A 13,682-nucleotide genomic window follows, 5' to 3' on the forward strand; every position below is an offset into this window, starting at 1 on the left:
AAGTACCAAGTAGCTTACTGGCAGCAGTGACTGTGTTTCTGACATCCAAATATGACTTGGATGATGTAAAAATTTACAGTCTCATTATTACTAGTCCATTTTTCTCTTGGCTTTATGCGATCACCCCCCTATTCCAAAATGTGTAAGGACACAACACTCCTTATTGGACAAAAAATTCCCCTATCAGGGTGTCTGTTCTTTCGATTATCATCCTCACTGAGTCTGTGATGTTTAGGTTGAGAAGAGACCTTGCAGACATCTGCTGTGTGTCGATATGTGTGCAAAAACATTTCTGCTCATACAAATATGAGCACAGTGTTTATGTGTGTGTCTGTCTGTCGGCCTTATGTCACGTCAGGACAGCCAAGTCAGATTGTGCGTAGGCTGTGGTGTTGAGTCTGTGTCACACAGTGTTCCCATCTCAGCACATTAGAGCCAAACCTCTGAATATGCAGCAAACAGAGCCACATCAAAGAGAATGAAGGCTCGCAGGGCGCACATAAAAACACCTTCACAACACCAGGTCTGTGTCATTTTCCAGCACTAACCATAAATTGGATGATGTACTTTTCTCATGTGGTTCAGGTTTAGTTCATTTTATTTTTTTTAAATGATAGTTTCAATAGTATTTCACAACAGTGGTAATTTGCATTTATTTATGTTGCTTCTATATCCATGTATGTAAAGTGCCTTACAAAAGTATTTATACCTGTAGAAACATTTCACATTTTGTCATCTTACAACCACAACTCTTAATGCATTTTAAATGAACACAATGTAGAGCATAATTATGAAGAAAAAGATAGAAACACCAAAATATGAAAAAGATGTCACGTATTCAGTCCCCTTGAGTCAAGACTTTGTCAAACCACCTTTCCTTGCAATTAAAGCATTAACGCTATTAACTATCAATTCTTTGGTGGTATGTATCTACAAGCTTCGCCCATTCCGAGACTGAAGCTACTCATTCTTCTTTGCAAAATAGCTCAACCACACTTGAACCTCCAGTTTTACGTCATTTTGACAGAGAAGGTTATTAAAATAAAATATGACTCAGATATTCCAGAACTGTAATACTATATTTTTATTATGAGAGTGTTGCAAGACGAGTAATATAAAGTGTCATAAAGTCTGTTTTCTTGTTATCCCTTATAGTAAAAAGAAACATGAGAATGTTTAGTTTCAACTGTATACAATCTTCTACGACTGTATTTTTGTTTTGCCTTGTTGTTGAAATGTGCTTTACCAATAAACTTGACTGATTGATTGAAAATGAACAAAATATATTCCATTCTTGAATTAGAAAGGACTGCAACCTAACTTTCAGTAATACATTTTAAATTGAAGTCACTCAAATTTTCCAAAACCATCTGGACATCCAATGAACTTGATGTTTTAGCTCTGATCAACTAATCAGAAGAATAATTTGGGAAATGTTTAGCCACATCACTTAAGCCAGGCAACAAAAAAACTTTGATTGATAAAAAATTAGATTTTTTTATACCAAGAATAATGGAATATAGTCAGTTACTGTAAATAAAATATAATTTCCCGCTGAATCTATTTTTCGTTCAAGGTCCCCAAACAGGTAGTTGTGCTAGTAAAAAAAATTTATTTAACACATTCATCACTATTTAAAATTAATTAATAATGTATTATTGTAAATGTAATTTAAAATACAAGTTTGTATTACAATATAATCACTCATGTGAGTAATAATTTTACATGTATTAAGAGATTCAAACACAATTTATTGCGCATAGACCTTCAGGTTCATGCTAATAGTTATTCATCAACATGATAAACTGTTTTCTGTAATCTAAAGGCTTTAAGATATTTTCAAGAATCAATTATGTGAAAGGTCAGATGTTGATGTATTAGTGAAAGGACACAACACAGAAAAAATATATTCATGCTTTGCTTTTAATCACTTGATAAAAAAGTATTTCAGATTTATTTTTAAACACAATATACAATATCATACCATACATTGTGTGAAACATTTATCAACCCACCAACAAGTGGTGGACTTCAACAGATGAACAATAAAAATAAAAGAACCCATCTCTCATGCAGATAGTGCTAAATCTGGCTAACCATTTGGACACAACTAGGACCAAAAAAGCTTGAACATAGATAACATTAATACTGACAAATTTGTCTGTCAAAACTGCTAACACGTTTGGTCAGAAGAGTTCACACATTAGCACAGTCAGTTACATAAGATCAGGATTTGTTGTCAACTCAGAACAATCAGTGCTGGGCATATTGTAGTATGCTACTGATAATGTCCCCTACTTTAGGTGAAGTGCGTTGAGTGGAGAAAGAAATGATGACTTTGTGTTTGTCAGTCAAAAATCTGCCTGGTTTACTTAAGCTGTCAAATCTGAGAAAATTAAGCTATGTGTACTCTGGAACTTAGCAATACCTATGCTTCAGTATTATTTAGCTAACTTGTATGTATCCTATCTCCAAGCCTATAAAGTTTAAAATGTCCTCCATATGGCCTTTTGGTTATCAAATTGCTGATGTCAAATAAAAGCCTTGTAACCCAAGATAATTAACTAGAAACAGGCTTTGATTTAAAGCAAACTAAAATATAGGGTTCTCTGTTGAATTTATTATATTTATTAAATTCAAGAACAGTTTTGGTTTATGTTTGTGCATCATTAACAATTTTTTTTTAATTATGTAAAACAAATGTAGCTTTTATGTAACAAAAAATGTAGTTTCAAGGGTTTTATATGACAACAACAAGCCTCTTTAGCTGCTGCTCTGCTGGGCACTCGAAACTTTGTGCGAATATATTCTTAGATATATTTATATATAGATATATTTATATAAAAACAATATACATTTATATAAAAAAGACTCCACTCCAGAGTCTTCTACACATTAGACACCACCACTTCCAGGTAATGCAAGTGCATATAAATTAAAATAGATTTTACACTAAACCAGTATTTCTTATTTACAAGCGTAAAGTAGAGAATAAATACACACTGTTATAAACAGCAAAAAGGACCAACTTGAGCTCATAGCGACAAACAGCAAATTTGTGGAGTGACTTGGGGATGGTAAGGTCTGATCCAAACACACACAGACAACACACTCCCATATAAAACATACATACCACACACAAATAATTGCCACTTAAGCATGCTTTTGGGAAATTAAACTAAGTACCTATGAGTATCAGTAAACCTATATCAAAGTTATGTAAGGATATTAATGCAGCTAGGACACTCATTATGATCAGATGTAGGAAGGTCTGCAAACCATTTTTAAGCTTTCAGGGCGATTTCTAATTTCTTTACAGTTCCAAAGCTTTGCTGCGTTGCATGGAATTCAACTACCCTGCCGGGAAGCCAGCTGACGTCAATGAGTAGATTTTTATCACGAGGAAGGAATACTTGTCCTGACTTTTCAGGGTCATTGTGCCAGAGCCTGGAGGGTGTGTAAGCCATGTGAATTCTGTCCATCAGCGTGTTTTAGACAGGTTACTGTAATTGCGGCTTTAATCATCTGGTCTGGTCCTGATTGCAGGAAACGCAGGGGAGCGTTACATCAGACAGATCTGGGTTCTGAACCTCTTTCGGCTAACAGGATTATTAGGACTGGAGCATACCTGGAGGCTAAAAATAGACTCACCACTGTTGTGCATTTTGTCCTTGGCCGACTTATTTTTCTATTTTACCCTTGATCCAAGCAGCTGGATGTCAGGAGACATTTGTTTCATCATTGATTGCATATCTGCTCTTAAAATCTGAAAATAAAAGATCAAACTAGACCAAAATATTTTCTTAAACTATATAGAAATTGAAAGAATACCTACAAATTTGAAGCTATGGGAAGAAAGAAACAGAAGGAAAGCTCAATGGTTTGCAGCTCACCAAAAACAAAAGGTGTAGGATGGAAAGAGATGTGTTAATGTGTAATATTGACATTCATTGACTGATACAAAAAGCAACTTATCAAATTTGTAACATGAACCATATCTGAACATATGTCTAGACTGTCGGTGCTCAGACAGAAATCATATTGAGTGATTCTGGTGTACATTTTCCCATTAACTGTAGATGAGACTAAGAACTGTTTGTCAACATTTGCTTGGATTTCTCTATTGCCCAGTATGTGGAAGACTTTGCTCTTTATCATACAAAAACATTTTTTTCTCTTTTTTATCATAAAGGAAATAAAAGCCTTTCACAAACACTAGTGTGTTCAATAAATAAAAAACTATTATAAAGACAGTTGTAAAAAAGGCACACAAAAAGTCCTTTGACAAATGGTACAGAAATAAGTAAACACTTTCTCTTGCTATACAAATGTGTCTCCATCAGTAGATCTTACTCTATGCTACTTCAAGATCTTATATCTGTAGAAAAAAAAACATCTTAAGGTACAAAACTTCTCTCAGTAGTGTCATTGTCCATATAATGCCAGTCCAGAAAAGAAAATTAGCCAATTTCTAAACTGGCTGAAGTCCTTCAAGTTCCTCTCTCGTCCATCGAGACTAAAATGTTCGCAGCAAATAATTCCTGAGAACTCTGAAGCCACCTCTGTGAAACTGTCCATCTGTGTCTGGCTTCAAACACCCAAGTGCAAGTTGCCCCTGTGCGGGCCTAAACTAAGCCTTTGCTTCTGTGGGCTTATTAAAAAGCACAGCTGCAAGAGGGTATTCCCCCTCTTTTCAAAAAACTTTCAAACTACCATGAGAGCCTGTTGCTGGAAGCCCTATGTGTCTGTGGGTGAGGCTTCATGCGTCACAATCTCTATTGCCGTCATTGGCTCAACCATGCCGTCTTCTTCCTCTGCCTGACTGTCCAAATAGTCTGGAGGAGGCGAGCGCGAATTTACAAGACTATCCTCCACCTCTATTTCTTCCTCTTCTCCTTCCTCATCCTCCCCATCACAGTCTTTTTCCATCCCGTCCATGTCTTCCTCCTCCAATGTTAAGTCAAATTGAAATTTCTCCCCTCCTCCTTGTCCTCCTGTGCCTCCACTGTGTCCATGTGTGCCCTGATCATAAAAGGGCGGTGAGGGACTTTGGGGAATCATGCTCTGGTACCAGTTTCTGTTGTCCTCTAAGGTGTCCAGAATGTCCTGAGCGTCAGGGTGAACCAAATCGGCCCAGGTCTCCCACAGGGGGTGCACGATGTAGTCAATAAAACCCACCTAATAGGAAAAAAAAATTGTGTTAGGGTGTTTTTTTCTCTAGATTCACAATATGTTTGTAGTTGTATGATTTCCTATTTTTGAAAGCACACCTGGCTCTTTTCCACAGAGGCTGTGTGCTTATCACACATGGGGCTGATCTCCATCCCCCTCTCCCTCTCTCTGTCTCCCTGGTGGAAGAACTCCTCCATTATCCGGTCAGTCCACTGACGGTAGAGCTCCAACGACTTTGTGGGGTTGCTCAGATCAGCACAGTGTACCATGTTTCGCAGCACCTAGAAATAAACACATAAAATGTTGGCACGTAGTTGGGAGACCTTTCAAGTTGTCTGCATGATCTGGAGCTATACATTTTTTTTATTTTTTATTTTTATTTTGAATGTACCTGTATTCTGTCTGTGTAATTGTCTAGCAGCAGCACTCCAGAGCTGGTCACTTTCTTGGTTTCGACCATGGTCTTCAGATCAGCTAACAGACTCATGTGTTTGGACATGTCAGTAGCCAAAACCTGCAGAGCAAGATAAAGATGGTTAGCTTGGCAATAACAATGTAATGGACCAATCAGCTTTGTCACCTCATATCTGCCTACATCACCAGTCAAATAAAAATATCTTACCATGTCAATGACCATTTTGCGGAGGGACTGTCTCTGCTTCTTTGTGAGGTTCTGGAAGATGTCACAGTTGTCTTCCTGTAGCAGCTTGAAGCCCACAGCCAAATGATGGTTCTCCAGCACAGACTCATCGTTGTACATCAGGGCCAGCTCAGAATCTGCATATTCAATACAAAAAAATTGGTTGTTTATTGAGTAAACTTTGCTTCAATCTATCTATTATCAAGTCAGAGAAAACATAATGTTTGTGTATTATTTTGAACTTACTGGTATTGATTAAGAATTGGTTTGATACTCCAGGATGATCGACATCATGAATTGCTGCAGCAAAGATGGCCGCTAGGATCTCAAGATCTGTGAAGACCGCCTAGTCCAGACAGAAAAACAGAATTTAAGGATTTCTTAAAGTAACTTGGCTAAGAGGCAAACAGCAGACACTCAACTATAAGTTTGCTATGTGTTGCCTCATCTGTGCTGAGTGTGCTATATGCATGGTAAAGAGCACAGTGGGCTTAATCATTTTTGCAAAACCAGGTCATTCAGACCTGACTCCATTACACCAACTTCTACAAGCACAGGAGAGATGTCTAAAATGCATGCATGAAAAACTGAAAATGAGGCCAATTTCAAACAGAAAGACTCACATCCAAGGCGGGTGTAGAGAGAAGGATGTGTGTTGACTGGGCTACATCAGCAGCGTGCAAACTGTTATGGTAAGCCACATCTGCATGATAATGATCCTCTAGTGTCATCATGTAGGCCACAAACGTATCAGCTGGAATCTTGAACGTCTTTAGCAGATCTCGCTCCTGAAAAAGCAGCAAATTATGGATTAAATAAAGCAACGTTACCAATAAGATAGATTTATTCTTCATTAAATGGTTGCAATAAAGGAAGAGTGTCCTTACCTGGAATATGGCGTACATGATGCAGGTCAGAGGTCGGTTGTTGGAGTATTCTGAAACTGTGAAGATGTTTAGACCCCATTTGTTCAGGTCCTCCAGCTCCTTGGACAGCTGCTCCTCTTTATCGGTCTTGACGCCAAAACGCGATATGCTGCTGTTGGAGAGTGACGATCCATGGGAAACCTTCTTAACCCCGCTGATCTGCGTCATCAGCTGCTGTTTCTGTTGTTTCTTCTTCTCTCGCGTTTTGGATGTCGGCGAAGGGATCTCCACCTCATTCTGTTTATCTGTGGGAGGAAACAGAAAAAAGGACGACTTGTGTTATTTGGAGACTCGTTTTGCAGTGTGAGGTTCCAGATGGTCTGCATAGGCTGCTCAGCAAAAGAAAAAAAAGAAAAAAAACAACTAAAAATCCAGACGCACAGCCGACACCTGCAGCGTGTTCATTCATCAGGTTCCTCAACTCTTTCTTCATTCATGCCCCTCTTTGTCCAGCTGCAGCTTGTCTGACCTTACAGTATTTAACCACAGGACTCAGCACAGCTAAAGCAGCACATAACGCATTGTAAAACAACCATGTCAACGTTCTTCCTATAGCATGCCAGGTTTGTTTTATTCAACTGCAGTAGGTCTAGAGATGTACCAGTCAGGTTTTCCCTTTTTTCTTTTGACGTTGTTTGATAAAGATATGAATTGAAGATAGAGCCACAAATCCTTAAACTCTGCTTGATTTTTACTTAGCTTAAAACAAAGTGCATCAAAGTAAATGTCATAAGCTGATGTTTTTAATGACAAATTTGCTATAGTTGTTTTAACTGACACAATAAACAGAAATAGAAACTTTCACATCTCTATTTTGGTTCCTAATAAAATGAAGAAATGATACAAATAATAACTATTAAACGGCACCGAAGTGTTTGATTATTTTCCAAACACTGAAAATATCCAGTACATGCTTTTTGAGCTGTGTTCACTACAGTCACAGAGGAATTGATAGAAATCCTGCTAGGACTTGCCATCGGCATTCGTTTAAGCCGTGGACTCGTCTTTCAAGCCTCAATTCAGCTCATTGCTGGCCTATCGGCCTTCCCCTGTGGAGGATTATTCAATTACCAGCCGTAATTTAAATAAGCACTCTCCCTCTCATCCACTGCTGTCTCTGACTTTCTCTGCGTCTTTCCCTTTCTCACAGTTCTTCTCTGGTAATTTAGAATCGCGATTAAATGCTCTCTGACGTGCTGTGTGGGAAAATGAAGAGAAGGGCAATATCATACTGTAATTTATTGCAACTCGCGATCATCACCACTGATGCATGACCCATATAAGCATTAGGTGTGAAGTAGATTTTATTCATGCCCGTTATTCATTTCTGCTTCATATTGTATTCACATGGGTGAGTGTTCTCCTATTGCTTTGCTGTTCTATTCAATTAAATGTCAAAATTTGGTTCAAAATATGTCCACAAAGGATGCACTTTCAGTCTAGCTTCTCTGTTTTTCCCAAGATATAGGAAAAAAATACAGTGTAGATTCTGTGAAAGAGGTAGTGAGCATGTGTTCAATTAATATTCAAAAAAGTGCATCAAAGTCCATGCAGTTGACCGATGTATTTTCAGACTGAAAGTGATGCGTGGTTTGTAAGTTTTGATGGATTCAATAAAAGGTTTAAATTATTTTTAATTCTATGGAGGTAAAAATTAAATTCCTTTTCCGTTAAGAGAAGAGGTTAAATAGTAGTTTCCTTTTTTCCTAATCTAGGCGTGTTCTGCTGCTGGCCCGTCAGAGGGAATTAGCCTGAGTGGGCAGCAGGATACGGGGGGCAAAAAAGGGCACACGTGAATAGTGTGCCTGTTGCCAGCCAGAAGTCTTCCATGGATTTGTGCCAGAAATGAATGAAGGTGTTAATTGATCCAGAGAATTGCACTAAACTTCACATCACTGTTTTTATAAACAAAGAAAGTAGATGGGCAGCAATAAACTGAAAGGATTTACGGTGGCTTTTTAAAGGAATCATGGAGCGCAAATCACACTGGATAAAAATCTAATTTCCCTGTTTCTGCATCTACGCTTTTAAAAAAATGACAGAAAGCAAACAGCTGACGTGACGTTAGTGTTCATGGATGGACGGATTAAAAGGTCCTGCTGGTCAGCTGAGGACACATCAGGCCAGATGCGCCACTTTAGTCATTAATGTGGGCACATCCCTTCTATTTTTCTACCTTCTGCCATGTACTTCGGTCAAAGCGGTCACCCTCTCCCTTGTCAGGTCAGTGGGTGGGTAAAGGGACAACAAGGTGTCCCCAGTGACAGAGAAGCATTAAGATCTGAATGAGTCACCCAATCTGCTGAGCTTATCTCACTGCTAGTGAAGGGGGTTCCTCTGTAGATCCTTTTTCTGTCTCCTCTCTGCTCCCTCCCTCACTTGTTTGTCTGGAATCCTCCATTTTCCTCACATATTACAGCACCTTTAAATCATTTTCTTAATCTTGAACCTTAACCTCTTACTCTAGTTGTTGTGATGTTTCATATATGCAGAATAAACTATTATGGAATGTTTTCTTCTGCATTTGGTTGATTCTGCTGCAGTCTCAAATACACTAAAATTTGCAATTTATGCAGCAATAAACTCTTTTTTTTCTCCCAGTTTGCCTCTTTTAGATACTAACAAACCAGTACATAGCTTCTTCTTGCCCAAATACCTTAAAAAATATACACATTCATTTTAACTAGTTCTCTAAATATTGGAGGAAAGGTTGATGGCGCAGTATTTTTTACTGGTACGCCCCCACAGTGAAGCCAGTCAGAACAACTTGCACAGCTGATCATGTGGGAAACAAAATGAAGCCTCAACAAATGTTCAAATGAAAATGTGTTAAAATGAACCACTTAATACTTGCAGATTTGTCACATTTAATTATAATTACACAACTCACAATAAATGCCTTTAATAAAAACTATTAGTGTGACTTTTGGATACAGATTATTCTTGTGATTTTTACTTTATTTTTACCTAGGAAGGTGTTGGAGATGAATTCGGAAACCTGATTCCCAGACCGACTCATCTCGGATAGGTGCGTCAGCTCCCGATTCAACATTCTCTTAAACTGCAGGAGAAAAGGGGAGGGGAGAGGGGGAGAGAGGAAAATGTCGTCACTTTCCAAATTGGGGGAAACCTGGCAAAAAATTATATTACAAGATATCTTGAAAATCCAACAGCCCCACGTTTAATTTAATCAGGTCAAGAATGCCATTCAATTACAGCCTACAATCAGTGGGGAACACTGTGTATTTTCCCCTCCATTTACACAGGAATTAATTATGATACAACCATTATTTGAGTAACCAGCAGGGGACCAGAAGCTTTTAATACCCCTTTTAAAGTCTCCACAGGAACCAATTTCAAGTTTTATTAAACACATTCACATTTAACAGGAATCTATCCGGCCAGTCGACTGCGTCAGTGTGGAGGAATTTTAATGCAGGTAAGAGGAAATTTTGCACAGATGTCCCTGACGTCCTTTTTCACATTTTCTCCATACATTTGGAACCATTAGAGACCAAGAAAATATGTGCAGTTGATGGTACGTGGAGACCCAGGCACTGCAGCAGCAGATGTTTATGACAGGTTGATGCATGCGCGTGCACACACACATACATACAAACAGAGATACAGCTCTGCAGAGGGCTCAAGATGGAGCCCGAGCTTCAAAACACCATTCTGTCTGAGCCCCATCTACCCAAAAAGATGGAAATGTTATCAGATCTGCCACCAAACATTAAAAATGAAACTCCACAAATATACCTGATGAGAATTTTTTCAGTAAGAGCAAATAACTAATATGATAACTAAGGAGCAAAGAGAGCTAGGACAATATGAGTGCGGTATCCCAGCGTGATACGTAGTTAAACACCACACACCTTGATGTAACCCCAAGACACCGACAGCAGGTAGTTGGCTTCAGGCATTTTGGACCCCGTTGTTTGGTTCCTACACAAAGCCAGAACTGTAATCCAATAGGGGGGAAAATTTACTGAAGTCAAGCAGGATTTTTTTGGCACCAAAAAAACAATCCTCTATCTTCTCCTCTTCTCGACAGCAAAGAGAGCAGCTTTATGATGGCTCGCTCTTCCTCTCAGCAGAAAAGGGCCAGTTCCAAGTCTCCATGCTTGCAGATGGAGGAAATAGATTGATAAGATGTTTGGAAAATCAGCAAGAAGATCCAGCTGTATGGGGCTAGAGCGGCAGCAGCAGCTGCTGGAGCCGTGAGTTGGGGACTCTCGGCGTACTGATGAATAATGGAGAGGAAGCAGGGAAGGGAGGAGGGGAAAAACACAGCGATGGAGACAGGAGGAGGAGGGAGAGAGGCAGCGATGTTCATCTGACTGGAGGGGGGGTTCCTCCGCTGGATTTGTCTCGCCTCGCTGCTCTCCCTTTAGCTCTTTCTCCCCCTCCTTTCCCAGCTTCTCTATCTTTCTGTGTTTTTTTCTCCCCTTTTCCATCTCTTTTTTCCCCTCTCACTATCTGCCAGCCATAGCAACACTCTTTTCGGAGCATATGATTTGACAGAAATAGGAAAAGGGGGAGCCCTAATTACAGCTTGTATGAAGTTTTGAAGCAGATATGAGTTCCAAGTTTTTTCCCCCCAAAATAATTTACATACTTTTCCATTTTCAGCCTTTCTAATCCCCTTTAAAGCCACTTATATCAAGTCATCCAGTGAAGGGGATTGTAATTAGGAAGTAAAAACAAACCCTCCTCCTTTACAGTGAAACAATGAGCCACGTTTTGAGGAATGTGAGCCTGTGTGAACTGTATTTTTAATCGCCATTATCTCCACTATCGCCCGCTCCTCTTCAACTCCCCTCTTCTCGAGTCCTCTGTTGTCTCCTGACAACCAAGTGTGGCAGCCATTGTATAGACCTCATAAGCCTGCTCATTATCTGCATCCCATAATAATATTGGATGCCAACAGGGTGTCTGTGGACGGCTATTTTTAACAAGCGGAGTGGGAAAGCTGGTCGGAGGAGGTGAGAAAATAAAAAAAAAAGAAAAAGAGCAGAGAGATGCCAGATAATTGCATCCGTCCCAGTTTGGGGACGGATGCGGCTTATGTGTTTGACTGTGAGAGGAGTGTGTGTGTGGGACCATAGAAACAGCATAAGAGAACAAGTACATCAATGCTTTTTTTACTCATTTAATAGAAAAAATGAGGGGGAGAAATGCAGGAGAGGCTTTCCCTTTTACTTCATGCGGTGAAGCTGCTGAGCTGTCACGAGGACACACCACACACATCGCATCCAGTGTGCCCCGTTCCCTCCCTCCGCCTCATCAATCCCTGGCTCTTTACCACTTATGTGTCAATTTTCCGGCAGTGATCAATCTCTCTGCCCGCCTTCCGGAAAGAATCAATGAGTTGTCCTTGGTGCAGGTGCTGCAATGTACAAGGCTGGAGCCACCTGACTGGAATCCACTCTTACATCAGTACCAGCGCTCCATTTCAAGGTGTGAATTTGCTTTTTTGTCAATTTCTGTCAAGACTATTATTTGTGGAGTCCCAGAGAGGAAGGCTGGGGCGGTTTGCTAAAGAGAAAATATGGCGTTTGTCACGTCAGAACCAATCAATTGGAAACTGTAAGCAGAGATTCATAGGAGCCTTTAGGTCCAACGTTGTTTGTTCGAACTGGGGAGCATGAGTGGGAGATCAAAGCTTTTCTGAGAGGATTCCAGATTATCTTCCCACTGAGGGAAAGGACCAGAAGAGAGTTGCAAGGAAAAGAAAAAAAACAGGAGGCAGCCCTTTATATAATAGCTCACTACATAATATATAAGAAAACCAGAAATAACAGCGGGGGGTGTCTCTCTACAATGTGTCAGAGAACTGGGCTTTGCCGGAGGCTGCAAACATGCATTAGTAGACACAAATGCATAAAACCTACCAGAGTTGCTGTTATTCACTTAAATATAGTTGATGCTTACATGTAACATGCAGATTTTACAGACGTACTCTAGAGTTAATTAAGAATAGCATCAGAATGGTAATTTCTTTTAGTATTACTTAATAAAATTAAACTCATTATGTAGATAGATTAGACACAAAGTGAAATGACAGCACATTAGTGGAAGGTTAAGTGGAAGAAAAAAGTAAGGACGTGGGGTTTTTTTTACTCGTGGTGAACATGAAACACAGCTTTGACGGGATTGGAAGCTCTCTGGGTGCAATTTCCGTCACAGTTCAACACGTCCTTTTATGACTGAGTTTAATATCCATGCATTTTAATCCCATGTTCCTCCCTGGTTTTTGTCCCTGCCTACAGTGGCTGGGTTGATTCAGCAGAGAGCTGCCATGACAGAGGCAGGGAAGGTGAATGGAGCCTGTGGCATTTTAGTTTGACCAGCACGGGAGGAATGAGTAAGGGGGGGACACGTAACGCTGAGCTCCTATATTTAGATGTGATTTCATCGGACAGCTCGCTGTGCAGGGCAGCCAGGCAGACAGGTAAGCCTGCACAGGGTCTCTCCTGACACGAGGCTGAGAGTGTCCACTCTGCTATAACAGGATGTTAGGGAAGGCCTGATGTGAGATTCTGAACCTCTGGGCACTCTGCCATATTCTCTGGTGTCTCATTGAAAGGACTTTACGAGTGATATTAAGGGAAATTTTGGCACTTTTAAATAGCTAAATGGCCCAATCTGTCCTAAACCATCACAATATTTCCTGTTTTGTTTAGCTATTTATTCCATTATTTGATGGAATTATTGATTACTACTATTTCAAATAATAATGAAAAATAAACAATGAAATCCAGAATGAATTGTGTATTCAGAGTCATTCTTTGTACATTGTTTACTTGTATCCTTTCCACCAGGCTGAAGTTGTACCCAACAGCCACTAGTGGGTGCCCTACACTACACTCATACTGCAGAGAGACCAAAAATTGAAAGTTTTGTAGAGCTTGCAAATTACTTAGTCAATAATCTTAATAAGC

General features: G+C 39.6%; 1 protein-coding gene across 5 annotated transcripts in view; it reads right to left on the minus strand.

The window, feature by feature from the left end:
* Positions 1-1,905: 1,905 nt before the first annotated feature.
* The window catches only part of pde4ba (phosphodiesterase 4B, cAMP-specific a), a 163,133-nt gene continuing 151,356 nt past the window's right edge, over positions 1,906-13,682 (minus strand). For 4 of the 5 annotated variants that reach the window (XM_032571341.1, XM_032571342.1, XM_032571343.1 and 1 more), the window contains 8 exons: positions 9,706-9,799; positions 6,700-6,983; positions 6,436-6,600; positions 6,059-6,158; positions 5,795-5,949; positions 5,564-5,686; positions 5,271-5,453; positions 1,906-5,178 (listed from right to left, as the gene is read on the minus strand). In XM_032571341.1, the coding sequence (XP_032427232.1) occupies positions 4,738-5,178; positions 5,271-5,453; positions 5,564-5,686; positions 5,795-5,949; positions 6,059-6,158; positions 6,436-6,600; positions 6,700-6,983; positions 9,706-9,799 (1,545 nt within the window). In that variant the 3' untranslated portion in view covers positions 1,906-4,737. Of the gene's footprint in view, positions 5,179-5,270; positions 5,454-5,563; positions 5,687-5,794; positions 5,950-6,058; positions 6,159-6,435; positions 6,601-6,699; positions 6,984-9,705; positions 9,800-10,613; positions 11,088-13,682 lie in introns of those variants that run through there. The other variant, XM_032571345.1, reaches the window with a different exon arrangement.

This window comes from Xiphophorus hellerii, chromosome 9 (assembly GCF_003331165.1).
Source record: "Xiphophorus hellerii strain 12219 chromosome 9, Xiphophorus_hellerii-4.1, whole genome shotgun sequence".
NCBI lineage: Eukaryota > Metazoa > Chordata > Actinopteri > Cyprinodontiformes > Poeciliidae > Xiphophorus > Xiphophorus hellerii.